The sequence below is a fragment of the Patiria miniata genome, unplaced genomic scaffold (assembly GCF_015706575.1).
Source record: "Patiria miniata isolate m_02_andy unplaced genomic scaffold, ASM1570657v1 HiC_scaffold_19, whole genome shotgun sequence".
Lineage (NCBI taxonomy): Eukaryota > Metazoa > Echinodermata > Asteroidea > Valvatida > Asterinidae > Patiria > Patiria miniata.
In genome coordinates this window covers 14,188,858-14,202,854 of record NW_024037057.1, presented here as the reverse complement: position 1 = coordinate 14,202,854, position 13,997 = coordinate 14,188,858, and the positions used below count along the sequence as shown (strand labels likewise).

At 41.4% G+C, this 13,997-nt stretch overlaps 1 protein-coding gene and 1 pseudogene across 1 annotated transcript; both read right to left on the bottom strand.

Moving 5' to 3' along the window:
- Positions 1–114: 114 nt before the first annotated feature.
- LOC119725880 (E3 ubiquitin-protein ligase TRIM71-like) lies at positions 115–4,490 on the bottom strand. Its single transcript, XM_038197476.1, has 2 exons — positions 4,340–4,490; positions 115–2,578 (listed from the first exon to the last, which is right to left on the bottom strand). Exon 2 carries the CDS (start codon positions 2,573–2,575, stop codon positions 662–664), a length of 1,914 nt encoding a protein of 637 aa, XP_038053404.1. The 5' UTR covers positions 2,576–2,578; positions 4,340–4,490; the 3' UTR covers positions 115–661.
- A 1,470-nt stretch (positions 4,491–5,960) lies between these two features.
- LOC119725622 lies at positions 5,961–8,027 on the bottom strand (annotated as a pseudogene).
- Between the last annotated feature and the right edge of the window lie 5,970 nt (positions 8,028–13,997).

Sequence of the window (13,997 nt, the reverse complement as noted above, 5' to 3'; positions counted from 1 at the left end):
TCAAATAGTGTATAATGTATTGCTGAGTAGAATAATTGGCCTTCCAAAAGATTATTAGTTGGTTTCATTAGGATGTTGTGTTCAAAAGATACAGCTTCAACCACAATACGGAACTTGAAAAACCACTTGAATGGGCCACTTTTTTATTGATCAAGTTTGTAGAACGAAACCGGTAGAATAATTCAGTCACACGTTACTCTATCTTGAACAAAAGAAATACATCTTTTGTGTGTTTATCTAACTGCGCTTTCTCACTTTGAAGGAAAGTGGCCCAAGGCGATTTTTAAACCTTGAGTTCGATGAAGCATAGCGTTTGTCTTCATGCATCGATTTGAATGAAATAAAGTTTGTATGATAGATATATAGGTTATCCGACTTAAAAGAGGTATTCTAAAAATGATACAAAACTCACATGCAATATACCTTCATAAATTGGCTTTTGACTGTTAGATTTTTATTTTAGAATCCACAACCAAACGCAACGATCATCCCTTTTTGCGTCTCGATGTCGGAAAGATTCTCATTTTAATTCAGAAAGGAACATGATGCTGAGTCGTCACAAATTGTCAGCGTCAATTGCACACTGTTTGCGTCAATCCGATGTTAGCATATCGCGTATAGTTTCGGCAGATAGTTGTTCAATCACAAGACAGCTTCTGGCTCACACACGTTGTAAAATTTTGACTGAGTTTTTATCAGCCACGACGAGGTCTCCGCTTTGCGTGAACGCCAAGCCCCTGGGCAAGTCAAGTCCGCGAGCCACCCGCCCAATGAATACCCCTTCGGGTGAATAATGGTGCACCTCACCGCCTTCATCTTTTTCGAGACGAACAGAAACATAGATCTCCCCAGCATCATCGCAGCACACGCGCAAGGGTCGTACAGGTTCATCGTCAAGTGAAGTGCTGATATTGAACACCTCATCTCCCGTATAGGTAGTGCACATCAACTTGGCCTCCTGGTAGTTTGTGAAGATCAAGCGTTCCCTGATCCCTGTGGCCAAACCACCACCGACCATGTCATTTGGAATGGTTGTAATCAAGGACCCATCCAGATGGTGGAGAGATATCAGCCTTCTCCCTCTGTCTGCCACTGCTATCCGATTCTCCTTGTCCATAACGATACCAGTAAGATCAATCTCTGTATCAACGTCTTCCTTGTTTTGTGATGGTGCGAACCGGTGCGTGAATTTTAGACTAGAGTCAAACACATTTACATGATTTTCATCAGTGACCAGAACTAAGTCGTCAGAGGTCACAGCAACGTCCCAGGGGTCATTCAACTTGTCCCGACCAACACTAGATTTATACTCTCCAGCAGAAGTAAAAATCATCAACTGCCGTTTGGTTATGTCTGTCACGGCAATGTCACCATTGCTTCGACACGCGACGCCTGCGGCACACTGAAATTCTCCAACTTCCGGCCCCCACTTACCAAACTCTTTTTTCAACTGCCACTTTTCCTCCTGAAGTACTTCCCCGAGGGCTGTATCTGACACGACATCTTGCCATTTGACCCCGATGAATGAGAGCTCATGCTGTACATGCTCCAATTTGAGCTCCTTCTGGAAGTCCAGGTTATGCATCACCTTCGGTTTGAGGTCCAAAAGCTCAAAGTCGTCAGCTTGCCGCATCAATTCATTGACGGTCGCTACTACTTGCTCGGCCTGCTCCATCTTGTCACGGTTGCTTTTCAGCACTTCCCCGAACTTCCTATGTCGTTCTTCTCCGATTTGTGTTACTTTGTCTCTGAGAAGGCGAGATTTATTCCTGATTTTTGCAATCTCTTCTTCCTCTTTGGCGGTAATGTCTTTACAAGCCCGAGATACCATGCTTCTCAACCTGTTCCTGGTATGCGTCAGTAAATCGTCGGCGACTTTGAATTCCTCTCTGCTCTGTTCGAACTTTTGCAGAATCTCGCCGACATCCTGACGGAGCGATCGTATGGCATCTGCGACTTCTCGGAATTCATGCTCCGCTGTTCGATGATCGAACGCAGCACATTTTGCACACGCCAACATCTTGCAAGTTTCGCAATAAATGCAGAGTTCCTGATTAGAGTGCTTGTTACATTGCGGGGTATCTTTCTTCCTAGATTCCGCGGGATGTACCTCTACTTTGGTTTGATCAAAGTTGACGATCCGATGTCTCCTATTGCATTTTGTCTTTCGATGCATATACAGACATTTCTGGCAGATGTTTCCGTCACAGTCTAAGCATCTTGAGACGGCTTCTAAGCCATCATCGCATTCTGCACACGTACGAGTATCCGGTGGCGCGTCTCGTATTAACCACTCCTGCTTGTTGAATTCATCGACGAGGGAACTCAGGAAAAAGCAGTTGGGTAGATCCTGCAATCCGGTGTCTGGTACCGCAGTCCCCCGTCTGCAAACTGGGCAGGTAATGTCGTTTGCCTTGGGGTGCTGAATGCGGATGAGCTCTTCCAGGCAGTTCAGGCAGAAGCTGTGCAGACAGTCTAGGATCTTAGGATCGGTGAAACGACAGCAACAAATCGGGCATTCGAGGTGTCCCCGACTGATCGTACCCAGTACAGATTTGGCTGCAGCTTCCGCCATTTTCTAAAACCAAAAGAGTAAATCAAATGACTATGTCATCTTGTCACCATACAATATTTATCTTTACTGGTCTCCAAAGAATCATGTGAGAGACTAATAAAACGGGGAAAAAAGTTTGTACAGGGTGAGTCAAAAAGAAAGAGACTGAATTAAAAAATAACCATAATAAAATATATATGTGGCTCGAACCATTTCATTTTATTGATTATAGTAACTGTCAAAATGTCACGTCATTTCAGCCGTCCACCACTGATCATTTACCATTCTACGAACTGATGAATATCCATTGCATACAATAAACATAGGCGTCGCCAGGAATTTTTCGGGTGGGGGAGGGCAAAGCAAAATTTTCCCCAAAAGTCTTTAACTTTTTCATGTTATTCTTAATTTATTATTTTTCTGAGCGTGGGTAGGGGAGCATTTGCCCTACCCCCATCAAATAAACAGCAATATGGCTTCGCAACTCTTTTTCTTTTTTTTTCCTTTTTCCATTTTCCTTGTTTTTTTTTTTTTTTCGTTTTCCGGGGGGGGGGGGGCAAGCGCCCTCTTGCCCCCCCCCCCCGTGCAACGCCCATGACAATAAACAAGGACATTTTTCGCACTTCCATAAATGAACCAAAACTTGCAAACAGGCGAATATCGCCATCAATATGTTAGAAAAAAAAATTGACTTGGTCCTCCTATTCAAAACACAAAATCTGACAGTAAAAATAATATTTCAGTCTTGATTCAAATGATTAAAATCTCATTTGTATCTGAATGGTTGCCTGTAATCTGTAATTCTCACTTCCAATGGCATTTATTTGAAAAAAAAATTATGATTATTTTAGTAAAACGTGCGTATCTTCTGATAGCATGGATCGCTTTCAGTATTTGTTTTCTTTTTCAGATGAGTGGAAGAACATGCTCTTTGAAGACATGCTTCATTGGTGCATCAAATTTGATTGCTTTTTAAGAAGAAAAAAACCGTCATTTATTCAGGTCACTTTCTTGTTGATCACACTGTGTATGTCAGAAGTCGATGTTTTGGTATAGATTAGCTCCAGTTGTAATGTTGAAATGAGTACCAGCGGTACATTTGTGTGGTGTTTATCTATTTCAGATAATTTCTGGTGTTCCACTGGTTTTCCTTTCTTGTGTTAAACTGGGACCGCCACTAGAAATGGCGGGGCCTACAGCTGGGCGCCCGGTGGCTGTGCCATTGCAATGTAAATGTATACAATAACAAAACCATGTTTGCAAAATGAGTTATCGTATTACATGAATGTTTACTTTATCGTAACACTCACAAATCATGTTTTAACATACTGCTCATTTTCAAACTGAGCGTATCTAACCGTTCTTAAGTTAGTGAAATAACTTTAAACAATCATGTACGTCATATTGCCACATATCAGGCAATATTGCTTTCATTCAAACCCCTTAATGCTCAATTCTGGGAGAATTAATGCAGTTTATTTACCCCCAGCTGGTGACTGCCTATTGCAGAGAACCCTAGTATATATTGGCATCTTCGTAGATAGCATGTAAGTTGTTCATCCATTAGTTTTGTCTCGTCTTATTGGTGTCCAGTCGTGACAGTGTGTCATGTTAAACTCCACGTCAATTCCACGTGGTTAAAGGCATTCGTACTTGTTGCATTATCCAGCATCGGCTATGGTGATGTGTATAACAACTAAAAAACATGGCTGATTTCCAGAATAAAAAAAACACAACTAAAGTCAAATTATTAAACTGTACTCCTTTACAATCTCTGGCACTCACCTTTGATGTGCTTGCAGGACCGTACCAGTAGATCAATTTCACCACATTTGAGGATTGTTTAACGGTCACATTTACCAGATGGACGCTATAATAATAAAAGGACGTAGCTAGCTGTGGGATGACAGATTTTCCGTGTGACGAATCGAACGGATTGTTCATGTACTGTGCAATGTACATGTACCTGTACATGTACACCCGTTATTGCTCACGTAGCACAACACAAATCGAAGGGTTCAATCAAAGGCAACTCGATCATGCAGTGCACTTGTGCTCAGGGATCGCCTTTTATTTAGCCTGTTTGAGATTATGGCTGACACAATAGGAGGGCGCTATTTATTTTGGGTAAATACAAAAGAATTTACCCAAACCGAATGCCGCCCTCCTACTGTGTAGGCCATAGCACAAATAGGCTAATGCCCTTCTGTTCAACGCCTACAGTGATGACACGACTGGCAATAATGGTGTTAGTGTTACCCTATCAGTCGGTCTTACCCTGGCTTGTGTTTAAAGGGAATATACAACATTTGCGAACATCGAAAAACAAAACACATTTTACAAAATACCTTACTAGGATGTTGATAAATGACAGTCTAGGATGTTGATAAATGACAGTCTAAAGCATCCTGTAAAATTAATGCACCTGGTGTGGAGTCATTTTCAAGAAAAGTGGTATTTTGTATAAATTTCCAACAGTGGTCGGCTGACCACCGTTGGAAAAAAACTAACTTTTTTTCAACTACTGTTCCAAATTTACCATTTTGTTTTTTACCAAATTTTGTTTGCTATTGGTTTCATGTTCATGGACGTAGCAGGCCAGCTAGACTGGTTCCCTTACCTTAAACATTTCCGGCATCTATAAATTGATCCAGTTTCATCTTTAGTGGAGTCAAGGAACCAGACTACTTGAACATTTGTCTTTTTCTTGGTTTTCCAGCATTTTTTAACACAAAACTTTACACATGTCAGTGTAACAGCATTTGATCTGTTATACAAACCGCTCAAATAGTTCGTTTCTGAAAATTACACTAGCCAATTTTTGTACATTCCCTTTAAGTGTTGTGGCATCGATTCAATCAAAATATAACAGTCAGAAAAAAATGGCATTCGGTAATAATGTTAATTATGAATGACAGGCAAACACAGTGGCAAACATTATGCATGCTATTTTAGATATGAAACAAAATAAAACACTGTTTGGTGTAGTGGGTCAGTAGTGACATAAGCCAATAAGTCATATAAGTCATTTTAGACTGTTTTAACACTATTCAATATCCAACCAATACACCTGCCCAATTTGATTGAACATTATTTTTCTAAACGAATGCACCAAACTGAATTCCCGGGCATTAGTTACCAAAAAAGGTCTAAGGGATCATTTACTTTGTATATTCGCTTGCAATATAATCATCTCTCAAAATCCAGAGAAAAATGTTCAAGACCTAACATGTTGTTGATTACAAAACACGATTTTGACAACTGCTTTGGTTAGTAAAGTACCTTTTTTTGCTTTCGCTTCATGTGGATGTGTTTGAAGGACTGATTCCCATTTCTGCACCATAGTTCACAGAGTGACACTTTACAGCATCACGAACAGTCACTAACTCCATGCATTGTACAAAAATACGATAAGTCACGCCCAGGCTCTCCACTTTGGTTACTTCATGGAGTGAAACCGCGCGATTGCAGCAGGACACTCGCGGCACAATGCTCAGACGTCAAACCGGTGTCAGCTTATCGTGTTCCTTTTTGGCAGATGGTTGATATTCAAATCAGGAGAGCTTCTCGCTCACGGGCCCGCTGAAAGATCTTGACCGAGTGCCTATCAGCGACCACGAGATCGCCGTATGGGGTGAATGCCAAGCCAAGGGGAGAATAAAGTCCACGAACCAGTACCCGCTCAATGAAGACACCCTCGGGTGAATAATGATGCACTTCACCGCCTTCACTGCCTTCGGGATGAATTGAAACATAAATGTCCCCAGCTTCATCGCAGCACACGCCAGAGGGTTTCCCAGGGTGCCTTTCACACGAAGTACTAACACGGAACACCCCTTCTCCTGCACAGGTTGTGCAAATCAAAGTTCCCTTTGTGTAGTTTGTGAAGACAAAGCGTTCCTGAATGCCAATGGCTAAATCGTTACCAACCATATCATGTGGAAAGGTTTTTATCAGGGACCCGTTCAGCTTGTGGAGAGATATGAGCTTCCTGCCGCTGTCTACCACTGCTTTCCGATTCTTCTTGTCCACAGAGATATCGGTAAGACGACTCGCTGAATCAACGTCTGAATCATTCACTGATGGTTTAAACTCGCGTATGAATTTTAGACTTGAGTCAAACACCTTTACGTACTTTTTATCAGTGACCAGAAGTAGGTCATCGGTGGTCGCAGCTACTCCCCAGGGGTTATGCACATTTTCCTGACCGACACTTCTTTTATACTCTCCAGCGGAAGTAAACATTATCAACTTTCGTTTCGTTATCTCAGTTACGGCAATGTCACTGTTGATTAGGCACGCAACGCCTGCAGCACACTGAAATTCTCCATTTCCCAGCCCTGCATCACAAATCTCTTCCCTTAACTGCCATTCTTCATGAAGTACTTCGCCTAGGTCTGTATCTGCCACGACATCTTGACATTTGACCCCAATGAAAGAGAGCTCATGCTGTGCATACTCCACTGTGAGTTTTTCCTGGAACTCTAAGTTGTGCATCACCTTCGGTTTAAGATCCAACAGCTCAAAGTCGTCAGCTTGCTGCATCAAGTCGTTGACTGTCGATACAATCTGCTCGGCCCGCTCCATCTTGTCACGGTTGCTTTTCTGGACTTCCTCTAATGTCCTATCTTGTTCTTCTCCGATTTGGGTTACTTTGTCTCTGAGAAGGCGTGATTTGTTTCTGATCTTTTCAATCTCTTTTTCCTCTTTGGTGCCAATGTCTTTTAATACAGGCCTGGGCAACCATGTTTTTCAGCCTGTTCCTGGCACGTTGCAACGAATCATCGGCGAGTTTGAATTCATCTCTGCTCTTGTCGAACCTTTGCAGAATCTCGTCGACATCCTGACGGTACCATCGTATGGCGTCTGCGACTTCTATGTATTCATGCTCCGCTGTTCGATGATCTATGGCAGCACATTTTGCACATGCCAACGTCTTGCATGTCTCGCAGTAAAAACAGAGTTCATGATTAGTGTGCTTGTTACATTGCGGTGTATCTTTCTTGCGACAATCAGCCAGAGGTACCTTTGCTGTGCTTTGATGTTTCTTAGTAGATTTCTTTTTCCGCTGGGTATCCAGACATGTCTGACAGATGTTCCCATCACAGTCTAAGCATCTTGAGACGGCTTCTAAGCCTTCGTCGCATTCCTCACACTTTTGAGTATCCGCTGGCGCGTCTTCTAGCAACCGCTCCTGCTTGTTAAATTCATCGACGAGGGAACTCAGGAAAAAGCAGTTGGGTAGATACTGCAATCCAGTGTCTGGTACTGCAGTTCCCCGCCTGCAAACTGGGCAAGTTATCTCGTCTGCCTTTGGTGGCTGACTGCTGATAAATTCTTCAAGGCAGTTCAGGCAGAAGCTGTGCAGGCAGTCCAGCATCTTGGGATCAGTGAAACGATAGCAACAAATCGGGCATTCGAGGTGCCCCTGACTGATCGTACCCAGCACGGATTTTGCTGCAGCTTCTGCCATCTTTCTACAACAAAGGAGTGAAAAATCAGTTAAAATGATGAATGTGAATCTGAGAATAAAATGTCTTTTAGTAGATCAAATCTTTTAATAGGTCACTGATTGCTCAGTGGCATTGCTGTAATAGTTATTTGAATTCGAGGAAGAAAAGGAGACATATCTTGAGCGCCCACGTTCCCTTTTTGTCTATACCCCATGCACTCTTTATTTCTAAGCTCCAGGAAGAGCTTCTGCATGTCACTTCATGGTCAGTCGGTCGGTCGGTAGGTCCGTTCCCGGAAAATTGAGCCCCCTAAGTTCCCCATACAATATAACTACCAATTGGTCAAAAATTGACCTAATGCAACACCGTCGTCAGTAATTCACTCTTTACGAAAGTTTTTGGAACACGCCCCATTGTCTCGATCGATGCGCATCCGCGTCTATTTTGAAAATGAGGTGAGATATTCCGGAGCCGGGCCAGAGCTTATTGTGCAGCACTCGTGCTTGTTTTAAACATTATTGGGAATGGTCAATGAGAATGTGTCTGAGTTGCTGTCTACAGTTTGTATGGTTAGTCCCTGTAACTGTCCTCGTTTATTCGCCCTCGCAATGACTTCATCATCTGTCCTGCATTCAGTTTCATTGACTTTTAGCTCATGAACATAATACACTGAGTGAAAAAAACCTACAAACTGAACAATTGCATTTGCATATCAGCTGAGACACCTACCTTGTATGAACTCATGTAACCACTCCGTTAGCTTAAATATGGAGAGAGAGAGAAACGTTGAGAATTGAAGACAACCAATAGGTGTGTTTTCGGACGCAGGCATCCGTTTAATGAGACGAATTCGTATTTATTGTGCAATTTATTACTCCAATTTCCCAATGTCGGAAAAACCGACAGGTATTTTTGTGGCACAATGTAAATCGAGAGGTCCAAGGTTCAATCACTCATGCAGCGTATGACCTACTTGTGGTAAAGTAATTCCGGTACCTTAATTTACCAGCACCAAAAGCCTATAAAGTATGATAACACTAGTGATGGTGCTAATCTGAAGTTATCAAGTGGCTTCTGCATTTCGGTCGATGGTTTGGCTGTTGTTTTACTCTTGAAGTATTAGATTAGTTGTGTTTGGTTCTTATACCCTATCATCATCTTTTTGAATATATTTCTCTGGTTAAAAGTTAATGCAACAGTTGCTAAATACTTGAGTTTATGTTAAAGTTCAGTATCGATAAAGTATATCACTCCGTGTGGGGATGAAGTCTCCGGATCACTACCATATTTGTTGGGACATCCGAACCTCTTGAACGCTTGTTGACATTGTTTATAGCTTAACTTATCTTGATATAGTCTTGGCCCAAGACGCTAGTGATCGATAGTGGATCGTGCACTGTTCACCCTCGGATGGCACAACAATAATGTGCATACTCGCACTTACGTCGTGGGTAATTCGTAGCAGCTGTTTAAAGGGACACTAGGTCCTGAAATCACCGAAAATTTCATGTTTTCGATTATTTACTTAGCCTTTTTCAAACATCTGGTTGCAAGGAAACCAACCTAATGTCTTACCGTTCCCGAGAAAAGACGGGGAAAAAACCCGGTTGTTTACATCCGACACAACGGAGTACGAATACGTTTTTCGTGTCGTTCTCAGTGTACGATATACACGTTGTGTGTTTCGGGAACAGCGGTGACCAATCGCCAATGCAAAAAAAAACGGTTTCTTCAACGTCCGCAAAAGGCGACCACTTTACGAATGATATCACAACTAGCATCAAAACAGCTCGAATTTATGGGGTCGCAAAAGTGGACCCCAGAATTCGTTTTCGCATGCATAATACAGGAATATCACAAAACGCCCAGTTTTTAAAGGAAAGTTGTGTGGATGTTAAGCCTATATCCTACTTTTAAAGGGAATGTACATCATTGGCTTTTGCTGTTATTTTTTTTTAAATGAACTATTTGAGTTTTTTTTTTAGTACAATAGATCAAATATTGTTACACTGACGTGTTTGAGGTTTTGTGTTCGAAAATGCTGGAAAAGCCAAGAAAAACAAAAACGTTCAAGTAGTCTGGTTCCCTGACTCTACTAAAGATGAAATGGATCAATTTATAGATGCCGGAAAATTGTTAGGTCAGGAACCAGTCTAGCTGGCCTGCACCCGTTCATGAACATGTAACCAATAGCAAACAAAATTTTGACTGAACAAAATGGTAAATTTGGAGCAGTAGTTGAAAAATAGTTAGGTTTTTCCAACGGTGGTCGGCCGACCACCGTTGGAAATATATACAAAAATACCATTTTCTTGAAAATGACTTCACACCAAGTGCCATAATTTTACAGGATGCTTTAGACTGTCATTAACCAACATCCTAGTGAGGTATTTTGTAAAAACTTGGTAGTTTTATTTGTCGATGTTTGCAAATGTTGTATATTCCCTTTAAAATGTACTTTCCGATTAACATTATCTCGTTCAAAGCGCGTTTTGTAGCCCAATTGAGCTGTTCCAGTACCCAGTGTTCATTTATTTTTTTGTTTATTTTCTCCCCAGGCTTTCCGAGGGAACCAATCAGCGATCGAGAAATGGGCAGTAGCACGCGTTCGCGCGACGGATGTTAACATACGCGCTATACGCGAGGTGATTGATTTCATTCATATTTACACCATACCAACAGTCTAATTTACATAAAATGGCCACGCCTCCATTGCTACGAATTGCCCGAGACGTGAGTTAGAGAAAGTAGAAAAAAAATTATGCAAGGCGCTCTACAACAATGCAATTATCGCTATTGATCACTGACTTGGGCCAAGACTAACTTGACATGGCACTTGGCAAAATACCATACGCTACTTTGCACTATACGCACAGATGAAAGAAAGACGAATCAGATAAAATTGTCCGGACGCTTTCATTCAAAGACCGGCTTCTAATTTACAAACGACGACGCCTTTTGGTATGATGAGGACAACTATACACAATTCTGTATTTACCTTCGCGCGCTCGTGCCCAAGGTTAAGCCTGTATAAGGCGGCTCCAGACCAGTAATCGGTCCAAAACTGCCTACGCCGGCAAAATCATGATTTGCGTGCCCTCAAATTCCTCGGTATTGTGTGGGCCATAAACTTGAGGGTTTTGTAAATAAATAAGAAGGGTGGAATCCGTGCACAGGACCGTGAACTTGTGTTTTTGTGAAAATTAAATGAATTTGGGCACTAAAAGCGCTCTATTTTGCAATGGAGCGTAGAAATCGTTTTTTAAATGAATGATCATCTTCGGATGGAAATTTCTCACAAAAGTCATCGGATTAACCCCCCCCCCCCAAAAAAAAGAACAAACAAAAATGAATGATGATGAAATAAGCTTTAATTTGATGCGTGTCTGAAACAGCCTCGTCCCCGAGGCTTACTTTATTTTTTAACCTCGTCTCCAATAGTAAAACCTGTGTATACACGGGGAAGCTAATCGAACGCACCCAATCAGACTTTCGTAGAACTGCAACCCGCCTGCATGGTGCGCAGGAGGAAGAAAGGGGAAATATCACAAGAAGTTTGTTCACCTGTTGGCACAACAATAAAGGCCGTGGCATGCAACATGTACTTTACAATGTGTACATGTACATGTACATGTACATGACTGTACAAGGTCCCGTGTAACCACAACAGAATAGGGCCTTGTCTGAAACGGTCTTCAATAACGACGACTATTGTCAACTGTGCCCACGTACGTGATTGCAATCGGCGAAGAAATACATTTTATTTTTATGCGGCCTATATTGTCGGCCGTCCTGTTAGAAATAAAGCAATTATAGGCCTTCAGTACATCTCTAGTACTATACAGACTCACAATTCCGACTGTGGCGACACTAATTAATTGTATACAGTTGAGTTGTGAAGAATTATTCATTTTTAATAAGCTTAATCACAATCGATTTTTTTTCAACGACGGCTGTTTCGTTCACAGAAGATGCAACAATTCCATTGCGTTGTGGCAAGAGATACAATGTTATTTTATTGTGAAAGAAACACAATAATATTCTTGGGACAAACCTTTCATTGTTTTCACAGAGCCCTCATCACAAATTCAAATAAAAATGGTGATACTTTGCGACAAGTAGTATAATGATGATTAATTTATGTCGGTTCACAAGTCACGATAAAACGCAGACATTTTTCAGTTGCTGTATAAATGAAAGCAAATGTTTTACTGTGTCACATTTGCACAAGTTCACGGCGGGCTTGAATTGTCCTTTGAATCAGGTAACCTGTATTGGTAAATCTTTTCAAGTTTTGTCATGTTTTCTCCGAAAAAAATCTAAAAGTATACAATATTATTCCCCCCCCCCGCAATATTTTTGTTGTCTGCCAAAACAAAGCGAGTTAGCACTTAAAAATTACTAAAATTAGCTTCGACTGTAAGTCGTCGTCGTTGCATTTTGTTTGTTTTGCAACATGAAATTGAACCAAAGCATCATCACATGAGGATAATGGGAAGAGTTTGGATAATAGAAAGGAATAGTATTTATTCAGCCTGTACAATACATAATATTCAGACGCATGTCAGATCGTCCTGTATTTCTAAATTGTCCTGTTTTCATTGCTAATGCAGTGTATTTTTCAGTAGCGTGTGGTAGAGGAGGGAGGGGTGGAGGCTGCAATATAATTAATGTTACTGAAAACTAGTACATTGGGTCAAAATAAAAAAAAAAGAATGCTGAAGTTCATAAATGCATTTTTATTTCTTAAATTGCCTTATAATGCAGGAGAAATCATCATAGATTTTACAATTGTCCGGGACATGAACCCAGACCATGGGCGTCGCGAGGGGGGGGGGGGGGGGGGGGGGGGGGGGGGGGCAAGGGGGGGGGGCGCTTGCCCCCCCCCCCCCTGGAAAACCAAAAAAAAAAAAAAAAAAAAAAAAGAGGCGCGAAGTCATAGTGGTGTAAATTTAATGAGTTGGGGGGAGGGGCGAAATGTCCCTGCCCCCCTCTAAAACTGAGAAGTCGAGAATATGTTGAGAAATACAGGAATTTTTGGGAAAAAATATGTTTTGCCCCCCTCTAGAAAAAAATCCTGGCGACGCCCATGACCCAGACCCCTTGGCCTAACCTTTGGCACGCCTTAGATACAAACCACCCCCCAATATATCAACCCCCCCCCCCCCGTTTCCTGAAAACTAAATCCGCCCCTGATTTTAGACGCGACGAATGAAAGGCACCGGGTTGAAATATATTGACCGGTTTTAAAGTGTGTATTTAAGGGGGAAAGGTGGTTAGGATGCATATGGCTGTGTATGGCTAGTGTTGGGCAACCATGCACCGCTTTTCATTATGCCCACAATAGTTATTTACATATCACTATTGAAAGAAAAATCACAAGTTTCCTCTCCTGGAAAAAAAACCCGTACGATTCTGATAATCTTAGCTCTTTGCTTATACAATGCCTTCACCATACGTATGACTACAAACAGCGTCTCATTACTGTGCCTTGAACACATTTTGACTTAATCGCCTCAGCCACCATCTCCGAGGTATAATCCTTGACCGCAATTGCTTTTTTTTTCCATTATTTTGCGGTTTCACATATCAGAATTAAATCAGGCCAATTATAGCACAAATTCGCGGTCATGAAATACAAGAAAATGAAAGAAAGAAAACAGAACAATCTTTGGCCATAGTTTACTATACATGTACATTTCTTTGGCCATAGTTTACTATACATGTACTATTACATTTCTTTGGCCATAGTTTACTATACATGTACTATTACATTTCTTTGGCCATAGTTTACTATACATGTACTGTTACATTTCTTTGGCCATAGTTTACTATACATGTACTATTACATTTCTTTACCCAGAGTGTGCCCAAACAGTGTAAAGCTTGATTCCATTGGGGCCCTGCATAGCTACAATTACAACACAGCACAATATAATAAAATAAAAGTATATTACTGCATGATTGTGAAGCAACTATTTATAAATTGG

What these genes read in the sequence shown, in the direction of transcription:
- LOC119725880 (XM_038197476.1), bottom strand. Translation starts at nt 2,575, where the DNA reads ATGGCGGAAGCTGCAGCCAAATCTGTACTGGGTACGATCAGTCGGGGA.